A 12,083-nucleotide genomic window follows, 5' to 3' on the forward strand; every position below is an offset into this window, starting at 1 on the left:
ATTTGGATACCTGCCATGGAACTCTATACCTATTATTCCATAAATGCACAAATTGGAAGCAACTTATGTAATAAAGCACTACACTTGTTGGCAGGAAGGGATATACAATGTACTTGACATAACCCTGCTATCTCCACTATCTTGCTTATTCATTACAACCTAACAAGGATTCTTCTGTGTAAGTAAAGAAATTTTTTGTGTAAGTCTTTAATAACCATTACTTTCATCTATTTGTTAAATTGCAAATTTCTTCCCCATCACCTATCAGGTCCTCAGACTAGTGGGCACTCATTGCTGACACGTCTGCACATTATGTTTGGGGCACACTGCACAACTGTATGCCTTCATATCTTGATTACTGAACTCTGTAGATACTAGTTTACAGCTGCTTACTAAGAGTTATGGCATCATCATGAGTGTAATTAAAACTGAAAAAGCTGGAAATACCCAGCAGGTCAAGCAGCATATGTGGAATGAAAAAAACAAGCTAATATTTCCATCAGTTTCTGTTTTTATTTCAGATTTACAGCATCTATAGTTGTTTGTTTTTGTGTTATTATAACAATGTTGTGATTATATTATTTTTGCTCCCATTAACAAAATTGCATTTTTAAAATACAAATACCAAACCTAATAATGGATGAATACAAATCAATTGCTTGAAACATTCAAACATATGGTATTAACACACATTTTATTATAATTATCTTTATAGTTACAATTATTAATTCAGGATGCTTGGAACAAATGTGAAAACCAAACAAAGAGAACAAAAGAATTAACTCACAGACATCACATCAGCACTTCGGGGAGATGAACCTCTGCTGGAACGAGATCAAGAAGAAATCTCAAAATATCAGGTGAATGCATTCTTATTAAAAATCATTTAATATTTTTAGCCTTATGGCTGATGAGGGACAGCTTGCTCAGAGGTTCCACAGAGGCACTAAGCTGCAGGAGACAAATTAGCATCCCAACCTTGGTCAATGTGATCAAAGTCTTTTTAAAAAATTGTTCATGGAAAGTGGAAGTTGCTGGTAAGGCCAACATTTATTGCTCATCCTTATCTGTCCTTGAAAAAAGTGATGGATGTTCTCCCACTGGCTCTGCTGAAATAGCTGTAGTGAAGTTGATCCTGGCAGACTATTGATACATGTTTCTCAAGATGCTTTATGACTCTGATGGGGAATGTGGAGATAATAGTGTTCTTAAGCACAAGTTGCTCTGGCCCTAGCTCACAAAGGTCACAGGTTTGGGACATTCCGTTGAAGATGTTCAGTTAGTTCCTGCAGCATCATGTAGCTCAGAGCTTCCCAAGCAATTTTCCTATACACTCGTTTTAATACTGGAAATTTCATATAACTCCAACCAAAACAGTTATGTAACTGACTATAGGGCAAGATTGTATAAGTAGAAAAATGATGATCAAAGCATTTACTTTTTGGACCTTGTTTAATTGATAAATGTTATCAAGGACACCCAAATGAACTTCTTAATATTTGTCAAAAAATGCCTTAGAAACTTTTGTATCCATCTAAGAAGGGAGGTTGGGTTTCAGTTTAATGACAGCACCATCAACAGTGCAGCACTCCCTCGGTACTGAAGATCCAACGTGGGTTTTTATGCTCCCTTTATGATTGAATCCCTTATCTACAGCCTTCCCATTTTTTTTATCCCCTCTTGTACAGCAGAGCCACCTGTAGTGCGATGAATTTGACTGTGGATGCCTTCCCCTGAGAAGTCATCGCCACCATCAATATCCAAAGCGGTATATCTGCTTGAGAGGAGGATGGCCACAGGGAATTCCTGCACAACCTTCCTTTCTCTACTATGCTTGACCGTCACCCATTCCCTTTCTACCTATGCAGTCTTCACCTGTGGTGTGACCAACTCACTAAACATACTATCCATGTACATCTCAGCGTTGTGGATGCTCCTCAGGGAATCCATCCATAGCTCCAGTTCAGCAATGCATTTAGCCAGTAGTTGCAGCTAGTCACACTTCCTACACACATGGTTACCTTTGACACTGGAAGTGGCCTTGATTTCCCACAGAAAACAAGAGGAGTATTCCATGGGTGTTAGCTTTCTCTCTTTCTCTCAATACTCCTCCTCAAAATCTCAGGACCTTTTCTTTATTTTACCTTAAACTATTAAACTGTAAAAGTCATGGCAATACTCACCTGGTCCTACTTAACAATCAGTGGCCTCCTGGGCTCACCATTACTTTCTGAATCGTGACGTCAACTCCAACTCTGTTTCTGGTCTCCATGAGGTGGTCAGCTCATCTTATATCCAATTCACAGCCTCCTGTGCCACGAAAGGTAGGTCCCTCTTCCCTCTCTGCTTTCTGCTGAGACTGATTGTAGGCCTCACGACCTCACTGCAGCCTCTTGCTCAATTTCTTCTAAGATTTCTTGCAACTCTGCAGACTAGGTAGGTAGATCTTTCCTCCCTTCCTCTCTGTCTGTCTGTCTATCTCTCTCTCTCTCTCCCACTGTCACTCTCGCTCTCTCTCACACCTCTCCCTCCTCTTTCACTCTCTCTTCTCTCACACACACACTCTCTCTCTCTGTCCTCTCTTACATTCTCTCTCTATCAAATTTTCTCTTTCCTTCTTTCTCTTTCTCTTTATCTAATTCTCCCTCTCTCCCCCAAAAGTTCTATCTGTTCAACATATCATGAGGCAGTGTAGTTATGGGCAGCCAGGTGGCACAGCAATTAGTTCTACTGCCTCACAGCTCCAGGGACCCAGATTCAATCCTGATCTCTAGTCATGTTTTCTCAATGACCATGTAGGCTTCTTCCAGGTGCTCCAGTTTCCTCCCACATCCCCAGGATGTGCTGGTAGGTTAATTGGCTATTGTAAATTACCCTTTAGTGTAGGTTAATGACAAAAAACAGGAAATTGTTGGGCATGTATGAGAGAGAATAAGTTGCAGGGATGCAGGAAAAAAAAGCAAAGGGTGAATGGGACAAATGGAATTGCTCCCTTGAGAGCCCTCATGGGACCAGTGGGCCAAATGGTCTCCTTTGTGTATTATAAATATATCCACCATTACATGTAATCTCCCAGTGTTGGTATAAAATGCACAAAAGCTTTCTCCCACACTTCAGAATTAATGTGGAATAACACTGCCGTAAAACATTCCACATTTTAGATCGTGCTGTTCTGAGAGTTGAATTAAATCATGTCCATTAGGAGAGTTCTTTGCTTCTGCCAGTGCTGCAACTGAACTGGGTTTGCTTGATGTGATTTCCGGATGATGAAAAGAGTAAGTGTTTTCTTCTCCCTCAACAGCATTCTTTATCTTGACAGACACAAAGTTCACCCAAGGAAATTGAAATCTGTTTCTCAGAGATTTGTTGAGTAAGAATAAAATCTTAGCTGGAATTTTTTAATGAAGAAACTCCAGGCAATTGTGATAGTCTGTATTGAAGTCAAATTCTTTGAAAGCATAAATATAAATCAATTTAAGTCACAAATCATTATATTCAGCTGCCAGAAAGCCAGAAAGTGGAGGTACAGTTGAGCTCAGCAGCTCAGCAATAAAAACAGGATTTAGATTTCATTTACAAAAATATTTTCTTGAAATAAAATATGTACAGAAGGGACTGAATCATTTATGCTGTTCTGAGTGAATGGTATCTTTGAGGTTTACATTCTTGTTTGTCTAATTTAGCTCAGGGCCTTTGGAATTTTAATGAGAACGGACAAACTCTGAAAATATCCCTGTGTTCCTGAAGCAAAAGGGAAATGTTAAATTCAGGCAACAAGTAAACACTACCTACCTCTGCAAAGACAAGAATGGTTTGATCATTGTTGCAAAGTTTTTCACTGTCCACCCAACCCCTTTACCACGTGTCAGACAGAGCAGAAAAGTTCTGGTTTTAATTCCCGCCAGATACTGTGTCAGATAATTTCAGAAGGCACTAAATGATGGTACAATTGACTTCAGTGTCTCCTATTTGAGGTTGAAAAAAAGCTGACGTACACCCTTTGAAGTTAGTGCCCATGACTAATATGTGGGGACCCCAAGAGAACGCAGCATCACATTTGGTCATGATGCACTATGTGGTTGAATAGCCTGCATACCGCCTCAAAATGTGCTAACGGCTTTTCAATAAAAGGAGAGAAGTATTTGAAGGCTGCCCACAACCTTGACAAATGTAGCCAATTCCAGAGTATTGAAGATTCTTGAAAAAGAAAATTGTGGTGGAAGGTGTGAGAGTGGAGTCAGGGTGGTGCTGATATTTGCAGTGGATGTCAGTCCCATGTATTATTGGGACTATTTTATTATTTGCTGTCTCTGTGGCTAACTTGTCCATTGCAGACAAATAAAACATACAAGTCACCAGCAGGGGTAGATCTGCAGAGATTCAACCTGGACCTTTCAGCAGTGAAGCCCTTTGTTGGACTATTTCCAAAGGGAGGTTGAAGAGCTGCCTTTGCTCAGCCAAGCACCACAAAACCTCTGCTGTACTGGTGGACTCCACATTGGGCAATGGTGACTTTCCGAGATTGCACATCTGTCTGCTGAGCCTGTGCCAGGTTAGACCTGGCTCTAGATAAAATGAATGGGAAAAACTCAGTTGCAAGGAGAACTTCTAATGTGACTTATTAAGTTCAAATGGTTTCATTATTTTTAATAATTTTTTAAAATATTTTTATTTTTTTAACAGGTTCCAAGTGATTTTGAATGTTTGTGAATGGCGAAGACTTTGGCAGCCAGTGAGCCAGGGGTTGGGATCTCCCGGCTGCCAAAGCCATTCTGTGGGTGCAAACAGGCTTCTGGCAGGAGACTGCACCAGGCCCATGCTGTAATAGACAACATGGCCCATGAGCAGTCAGCCAGGGATTGGGGGGTGGGGGGCAGTGCGGGTAGCAGCTCTGAACCTGCTTCAATGTCTCTCAGAAGATGTCCTCAGATTAGAGATCAAACGCATGACCACAAATGCAACCAGTTTCAGTGATGGTGCATGCAGTGTGGCCTGTGATGTCCTGCCACCCTACTTACCCACTTACCTCCACTGAAGATCTCATTATCTACTTGAAAACTAACATTTCTGCCCCACCCTCCGGCCTTCCTTCTTTCTGTCCATAGGGCTCGGCTGGAGGCACTCTCGGATCACAGTGGCAAGCTGCAACTGTCCCTGCAGGAGATCATTGACTGGCTGACTGTGAAAGACGAAGAGCTGTCTGAGCAGCTTCCCTTCACAGGGGACATTGGAGCAGTGCAGCGCTACAATGAATTCCACTCAGTAAGTTGCTACTGGATTGAAGGAAACAATTAGCAGCAGGTAGACAATTTTGCTCTTGCAAAATTCCATATTAACAGTGATTGCTTATACCGATTATATTAAATTTTGTTGATTTCAAGTTACAGACGGAATCGAAACCTCTCTTAAGGAGAAGATATATAAAAAAATGGTGTATGCCAAACTTTTTTTGTGAAGTATCACTGTTGTCATCATGACTTAATAAGCAAATAGCAAAAATGGTGTATTTGCAACTGACGATGTACAAAAGGATATACATTACAGCATGACTGCTTCCTGCAAATTCAAGTGGCTGTTGCATTTCTCATTACTGAGCAGCATAGACAAGAAATTCCTAGATTTAATCAAGTGATCACAGTCAGACAGGAGAAGTGGAGTACATTTCCTACAGAGAAGTTTATTGCCAGCTTCGTTACTGTAACTATAGGCCAAAACCATATCATCTAGAAATCAAAAATCAGGACTCACAAGATTACATATTAAGCTGATTAGCAGTGACAGGCTGAGTTTGATTCTGTGACACATTAAATATTATTCCCTAAAACCTTGTCCTAGTCTTTAATTTTATCTTTATTTCCTGCATGTTTTATGTACCTCTGACAATTGAAAATTGTCATGTTGCAAACTCACGCCTAGAAACTGGATTTCACCCATTTTTGGTGTGCTAAATGAGTGCGACACTTTGTCCCAACTGCAAGTCTGGTACCACTAAATAAAATTGTTAAGCCAGGACATTCTCGCTTTAAGAAATCACGATTGTGGCTTTCTCCCATTTAAAAGAGTTAATAGTTCATACACAGCAGCTGGTTACTCAAGCTGACAGCTGACATCTCATTCACTGAGAAGTGGGTCAGGACTGTTAAAGCGCTCCCTTCAGCTATGCAGATTGCCATGGAGACAAGGGAAAATGATGTGAGGGGGCAGAAAATGGAGAGAGGGAGAGGGATGAAACTGAGTGGGGAGGAGGGAATCAGGACAGGGTTAACTAAATGTGAGGAGACATTGGTGGGGAAAGGGGAAATCAGGGTGGAAAAAGTGCGGTGGGTAACAGCGCTCCAAAAGGAGTGGCATGATCGAGCCCCAAGTTACAACCAGGCCGCTGCCTCAGGGATCACTAGGGCACAGATTGCACCTTCTAGAGCACAAATGCAAGGATCTTTGTCAGTGCTGCAGTAAATGTGGGGAAGCATTGAAAATAAAATCAAAAAGCCAGCAGATATCCTTTGGTTCTCATGTTATTGTGTAAAATTTTAGTGGCATTAAACTGAGTGAACAACATGGGTCATAGTTCATGAAATTTCAATCTAATTTCTATCAGTAAGACAGAAACACCTACCAAGCACATCGATGATGTTATTATGAACATAAAATATAATGGGGAAATGACACCATTTTAAGGTAGAATCAATGCAGGCAGTGCCAGGTCCAATTTCACAATGGACAGGTGTTCCATCAGAAAAACATTTCAAAACGCTGTATTACTTTCAAAACACTATTATTTTCCTTGACTCTCCGCACCAATTGCTAAAGTTTGCCATTTTGCAGGCTAACAACACTGACGAAGATCATTTCAATTGTTCTCTGGAACCTGTGACCCCTGTGGCAGCCATCCAGATGACACATAAAAACAGGCATATTTGTTTTATTTTAATCCAATTTACTAGGCTCCAATGTCATCCATCCCTTGCCCCAATCTTCCATTCAGATGTCTGTTTATGAATAGACTTCAGGTTAAATCCCCTGACCAGATTATTACTTTAACAGATACTTAAAAATATGTTATCAAGATTACTTACAATTTCTATTATACCTCCACATTAAAATTCAAAGAACTATAATATTCTGCTCAAGCAATTTACTAACCTGATGACTTTGAAGTCAAACGTTTGATTCTTGCTCTTTAATTTTCTTTTCACATTGCTTCAATAAAGGCTTTCATGGAAGATGTAAAAACTAAAGGACCATTCATATTGGCAACTTTGGAGTCGGCTCAAGCATTTCTATCCCAGCATCCTCTTGAGGAGACAGAGGAGCCAACACCAGATAAAGGTCATCATGTTATCATGCTTGCCTATAGCTTTCTTTGTGCAGGTATAGATAAAGGGATAAACAGTAGGACTACTGCTTTCAGACACCAGCACAAATGCATATACTGCCCTTGAACTGCTGTCATTTGTTTATGATGTGATTTTTTTTAAATCTCTTAGGCCATTTGGATTAGTTTAACATTTATCTTCCAAATCCCAAGGAGAATAGGGCGGCCTTGTAGCAAAGATAAAATAACACAAGAGAGAGACCAAAAAAAATGAGCATCCTCTAAGGAGCCCCTTGTAGTAAATTCAAAGATCTGAGATTAGTATGTGCATTCTATTCATGTTATGAAGATAGACTTTCATTTGAATTATAGTCCATGCCCTCCATGAGGTTTCACTGTTTTGAGAATCCCTGGAAGTTTTGCTGTTCTGTCATTTTCCTCTCTGCATTGTATGTTGTTCATATGGTTAGTAAATGAAATTATATTAATGTTAAGGCTGTAAGTTTGACCCTAGGCTTGCTGGTACTTCATGCCAACAGTGTGCACTTGGATTGCTTAATTTATTACTTGCCAGTGGAAGAAGTGGATGAAGAAAAACAACTATTTAAATTTAATGTATATTCTAATATTGTAATAGTAACCTTGTAGAACTAAATTGTCTAATTTAGCATTTTAATAGTTGCATCTTCTCTCTTTAATTTTTCTCTTCTTTCTCGTTCTTTTACTCAGCTTTTATTTTAATTATTCCCTAAAATCCAATGGAAAAAATTTTCAATAGCATTTTCCTAAAAAAGATTAGTTGTCACTTTCTGTGTGTTTTTTTTTCAGTATTTTGGCAATTTGGAGCTGGAGCAAATAAGTACACCACAAACCCCTTCACCTCTGTCTATATTATATTCCAGTCCATACTTCCTCTAGCCCTTCTACCCCATTTATATACTGATGGACAGCCAATGATGATTTAGTCTCTTCTTATCCAGTTATCTTCATTAAGCAAGCTTATACATGATTGCACCTAACATATCTGAACGCCTAATTTCAGATATGTCACCAAAGCAAAGAATCCAGAACTTGAGTCGATTCATTTGGAAGCAGGCTAATGTGTCAAGTGAAATGTGGGAAAAACTGAGTGCTCGTTGCATTGACCGGCACAGGCACATCGAGAGAACAATGGAGAGACTTTTGGAGCTCCAAAATGCCATGGAAGAGATTAGTCTTGCCTTGGATCAGGCTGAGGCTGTTAGAGATTCCTGGGAACCCGTGGGAGATCTCTTCATTGATTCATTGCAGGAGCATATTGATGCAACTAAGGTACAGTAATAACTGCAATTGGCAGGTAAACATTGATGTGACAAGGAGAAATATTCTTGTCCATGGTGATTATAAATTTGCTTCCTTGTACTGCTAACACATCGAGAGTGCAAGAGCGGTTTATACATTGCATTTTCTCATACTTTGTATTTGGGAGATAGAAAATCAGCCTCTTGTCCCTGAATCACTTATCAGGAGCAACCTTAAATTACAGTCCTTCAGATTTCATTGCCTAAAGGCAACATGTAGTGGGCTGCTATTTCATAACCTCTTAGAGCATGTCAATATTTCAGTTAGCCGCATGTAGCCTTCCAATTCCAACTGATTGAAAATAAAAGCCAAAAATAAATAAAAACAGATATTATTGAAAATATCCAATGGGTCAGGTGACATTGTAAGAAAAAAAAGCCAGATGCTACTTTTGTCAGAACTGAAACTTGAAAGGCAACAAGAACATTTGTTTCTTGAAAATATCAAGAGGTAACATACCTATATTCTGCTGTCATCTTAGATCATGTGTGCAAATCCTGGAAAAGGGTTTGGCCACAGGACCTCTGATTCAGAAAGTATAGTACCAATGAAAGACCAGTTAAGAAGGCCAATGGGATGTTGGCTTTCATAAGTCGTGGGATTGAGTTTAAGAGCCGCGAGGTTATGATGCAGCTTTACAAAACTCTAGTTAGGCCACATTTAGAGTACTGTGTTCAGTTCTGGTCGCCTCATTATAGGAAGGATGTGGAGGCATTGGGGAGGGTGCAGAGATTTACCAGGATGCTGCCTGGATTGGAGGGTATTGAATATGAGGAGAGGCTTAAGGTGCTAGGGCTTTATTCACTGGAAAGGAGGAGGATGAGAGGAGACATGATAGAGGTATATAAAATATTGAGAGGAATAGATAGAGTAGACAGTCAGCGCCTCCTTCCCAGGGCACCAATGCTCAAGACAAGAGGTCATGGCTTCAAGGTTATCAGAGGGAGGTTTTTCACCCAAAGAGTGGTTGGTGCATGGAATGCACTGCCTGGGGTGGTGATGGAGGCAGATACATTGAACAGGTTCAAGAGCTTGTTGGATAGGCATATGGAGGAACGTGAGATAGAGGGATATGCGGGAGGAAGGGGTTAGGTAGTGTGAGGGTGGTCTGATGGACGGCACGACACGGTGGGCCGAAGGGCCTGTTTTGTGCTGTATGGTTCTATGGTTCTATGGTTCTTTGATTCAAGATGATACACTGGCAAATAAATTCAGTGTAATTTTGCTGTCAATCTTCCTTATCATCAGTGAGGAGGTCAGTTAAGCCAGAAACTCGTTTTCAATGTATTGATAACCCCTGTTCCCTAAATGTTTTGTTTCTCTTTCAAGATGTGTTCCGTCAAGAAAGAGAAATTCCAAGAGGAGAACCCACCACCCTATAAGAGTTAGCGACGGTATCAAACTTAAAAAAACATAATTTCACAAAGCAGGACAGAATATTGGACAGCAAATAAAAATAAAACACAGCAAAGTATGACTTAAAGGTCAATAAAGAAGAAAAAATTAGAGTATCAGACAGATCTACTCAGAAATGGAAAAGATGATAGTTAGAGTTTCTATTGATATTTATAAAGAAAAGAGTTGGTTCTGTAGAAAATGAGTCTGAGGAATTAATAATAGAAAATAAAAAACTGCCAGATGAATTCAACAGGATTTTGTATTGATCTTCACTCTAGATAACGCAGCTACATGTCCCAAAAATAATTCTAAAACTGGAATTGGAAAGGAAAGTGAAAGTTGGAGAAATCACCAGGGACAGCTTTTGAGCAAATTGTTAGAGTTATGAGCTGATAAGTCCCTGGATCCTGATGGACTTCATCTTAGGTTCTTAAAAGAAGTGGACACTGAGATAATTGATGCTTTGGTTCAATTTTCTGAAATTGCCAAAAATTTTGAGAAAGTTACACTAGATTGGAAAATAACTAATGTAACTCCTTTATTCAGATCGGGGAGAGAGAAAGAAAGCAGAAAACTGTAGTTAGCTTAACATCTGAAATAGGGAAAATAGTAGAAAACTATTATTAAAGGTAATCAGTAAAGTTAAAATGGTTTTGTTGAAAGGGGAATCATGCTTGATCAATCTTTTAGAGTTCTTTGAATTAACATGTGCTGTGGATAAAGCGGAACTAGTCAATGTACTGTATGTATAGTACACTGTACATACGTACACTGTATACCATGCCGCCACTGCCTTACCAGAAGGCAGTGGATAAGGAGCCACATCAAAGTTTATTGTGCAAAATAAAAGCTTGTGGTGTGGGGGCACATGATGTTGGTATGGATAGAAACCTGACTGGTGAACGATCATTTTCTGATTGGCAAATAGTTACAATTGGTGAGCTGTGGGAACTAGAGTTGGAACCTCAACTTGTTACAATTTTTGTAAGTGACTTGGACAAAGAGATGAATGCATGGTTAATAAACTTTCTAATGATGCAAAGATATGTTGGACAGTAAGTGGTGAAGAGGACTTAAAGGAGTCTATAAAGGGATAGAGATAGGTTAATTGAATGGGCAAAGAACAGACAAATGGAGTATAATGTGGGAAAATGTGAAATTGTCTATTTAAAAGATAAAAATAAAGCACATTATCTAAAGACCGAGAGATTGCGGAGCTCAGAGACGCAGAAGGATCTGGGTGTCCTGGTACTTACATTTGCTTATTGCAAGGAAAGTTGAATACAAAAATAATGAGGGTTATGTTTCAGTTTCATAGGGCATTTGTTCTACACATCTTCAATAGTAATATTCCTTTCGGATTCTCTACTACCATTTGGTGTTGGGCTACATTACAGAATCATAGAGATATTCTTAGCAGAAAGTGCCAATCAAATGCACGAAATTCACTGGATAATTTGGGTGATGTTAAACTATGCAATAATGATAAATGTACAAACTTGGCCTGTCTTCTTTGGTGTAGCATCTGCCCGATTAACTCAGCTTCAATCTATTGCATTATGTACATTGCAAAGTTTGTTATTTGGAACCTGAAGAGAGTGGGAGAAAGATATAATTCATAATAAATACAGCCTTTTTTTAATGCTACCAGTCATGAAATAATAATGAGTTTTGGCAACATGTTGAAAGCTGTAAAAGGACCAGAAACCTAGCCTGTGAATGTTGGTGAATTAAACAAACAGATTTTTGGATAGAGGCAGGAAAATCCTTTTTAATTAGCTTGCATGGTTCAAATGGGTGCACGAGAAGTGGGATGGCAGAGGTTGGATGGAATATCATAATTATTTACAAAGATCCTTGCTAACTTCTGAATTCACAAATTTCAGGAGTCAGATAATAATGCAGGTAATTGAGAATTCCATCATCAGTATACATCCTATTCAGTGTTCCTGCCTTCTCCTTGGTTTGAGAATCCTTAATTTCATCCACAAACTCAAAGCAGCAAAAACATGCAGAGCCAGCAGGAATA

General features: G+C 39.4%; 1 protein-coding gene across 1 annotated transcript in view; it reads left to right on the top strand.

Moving 5' to 3' along the window:
- Positions 1-813: 813 nt before the first annotated feature.
- Positions 814-12,083, top strand: part of drp2 (dystrophin related protein 2) — a 42,573-nt gene continuing 31,303 nt past the window's right edge. The window contains exons 1-4 of the mRNA XM_052022302.1: positions 814-860; positions 5,106-5,262; positions 7,212-7,329; positions 8,358-8,626. Of these exons, the coding sequence (XP_051878262.1) occupies positions 814-860; positions 5,106-5,262; positions 7,212-7,329; positions 8,358-8,626 (591 nt within the window). The remainder of the gene's footprint in view (positions 861-5,105; positions 5,263-7,211; positions 7,330-8,357; positions 8,627-12,083) is intronic.

Source organism: Pristis pectinata, chromosome 8 (assembly GCF_009764475.1).
Source record: "Pristis pectinata isolate sPriPec2 chromosome 8, sPriPec2.1.pri, whole genome shotgun sequence".
In the NCBI taxonomy this organism is placed as follows: Eukaryota; Metazoa; Chordata; class Chondrichthyes; order Rhinopristiformes; family Pristidae; genus Pristis; species Pristis pectinata.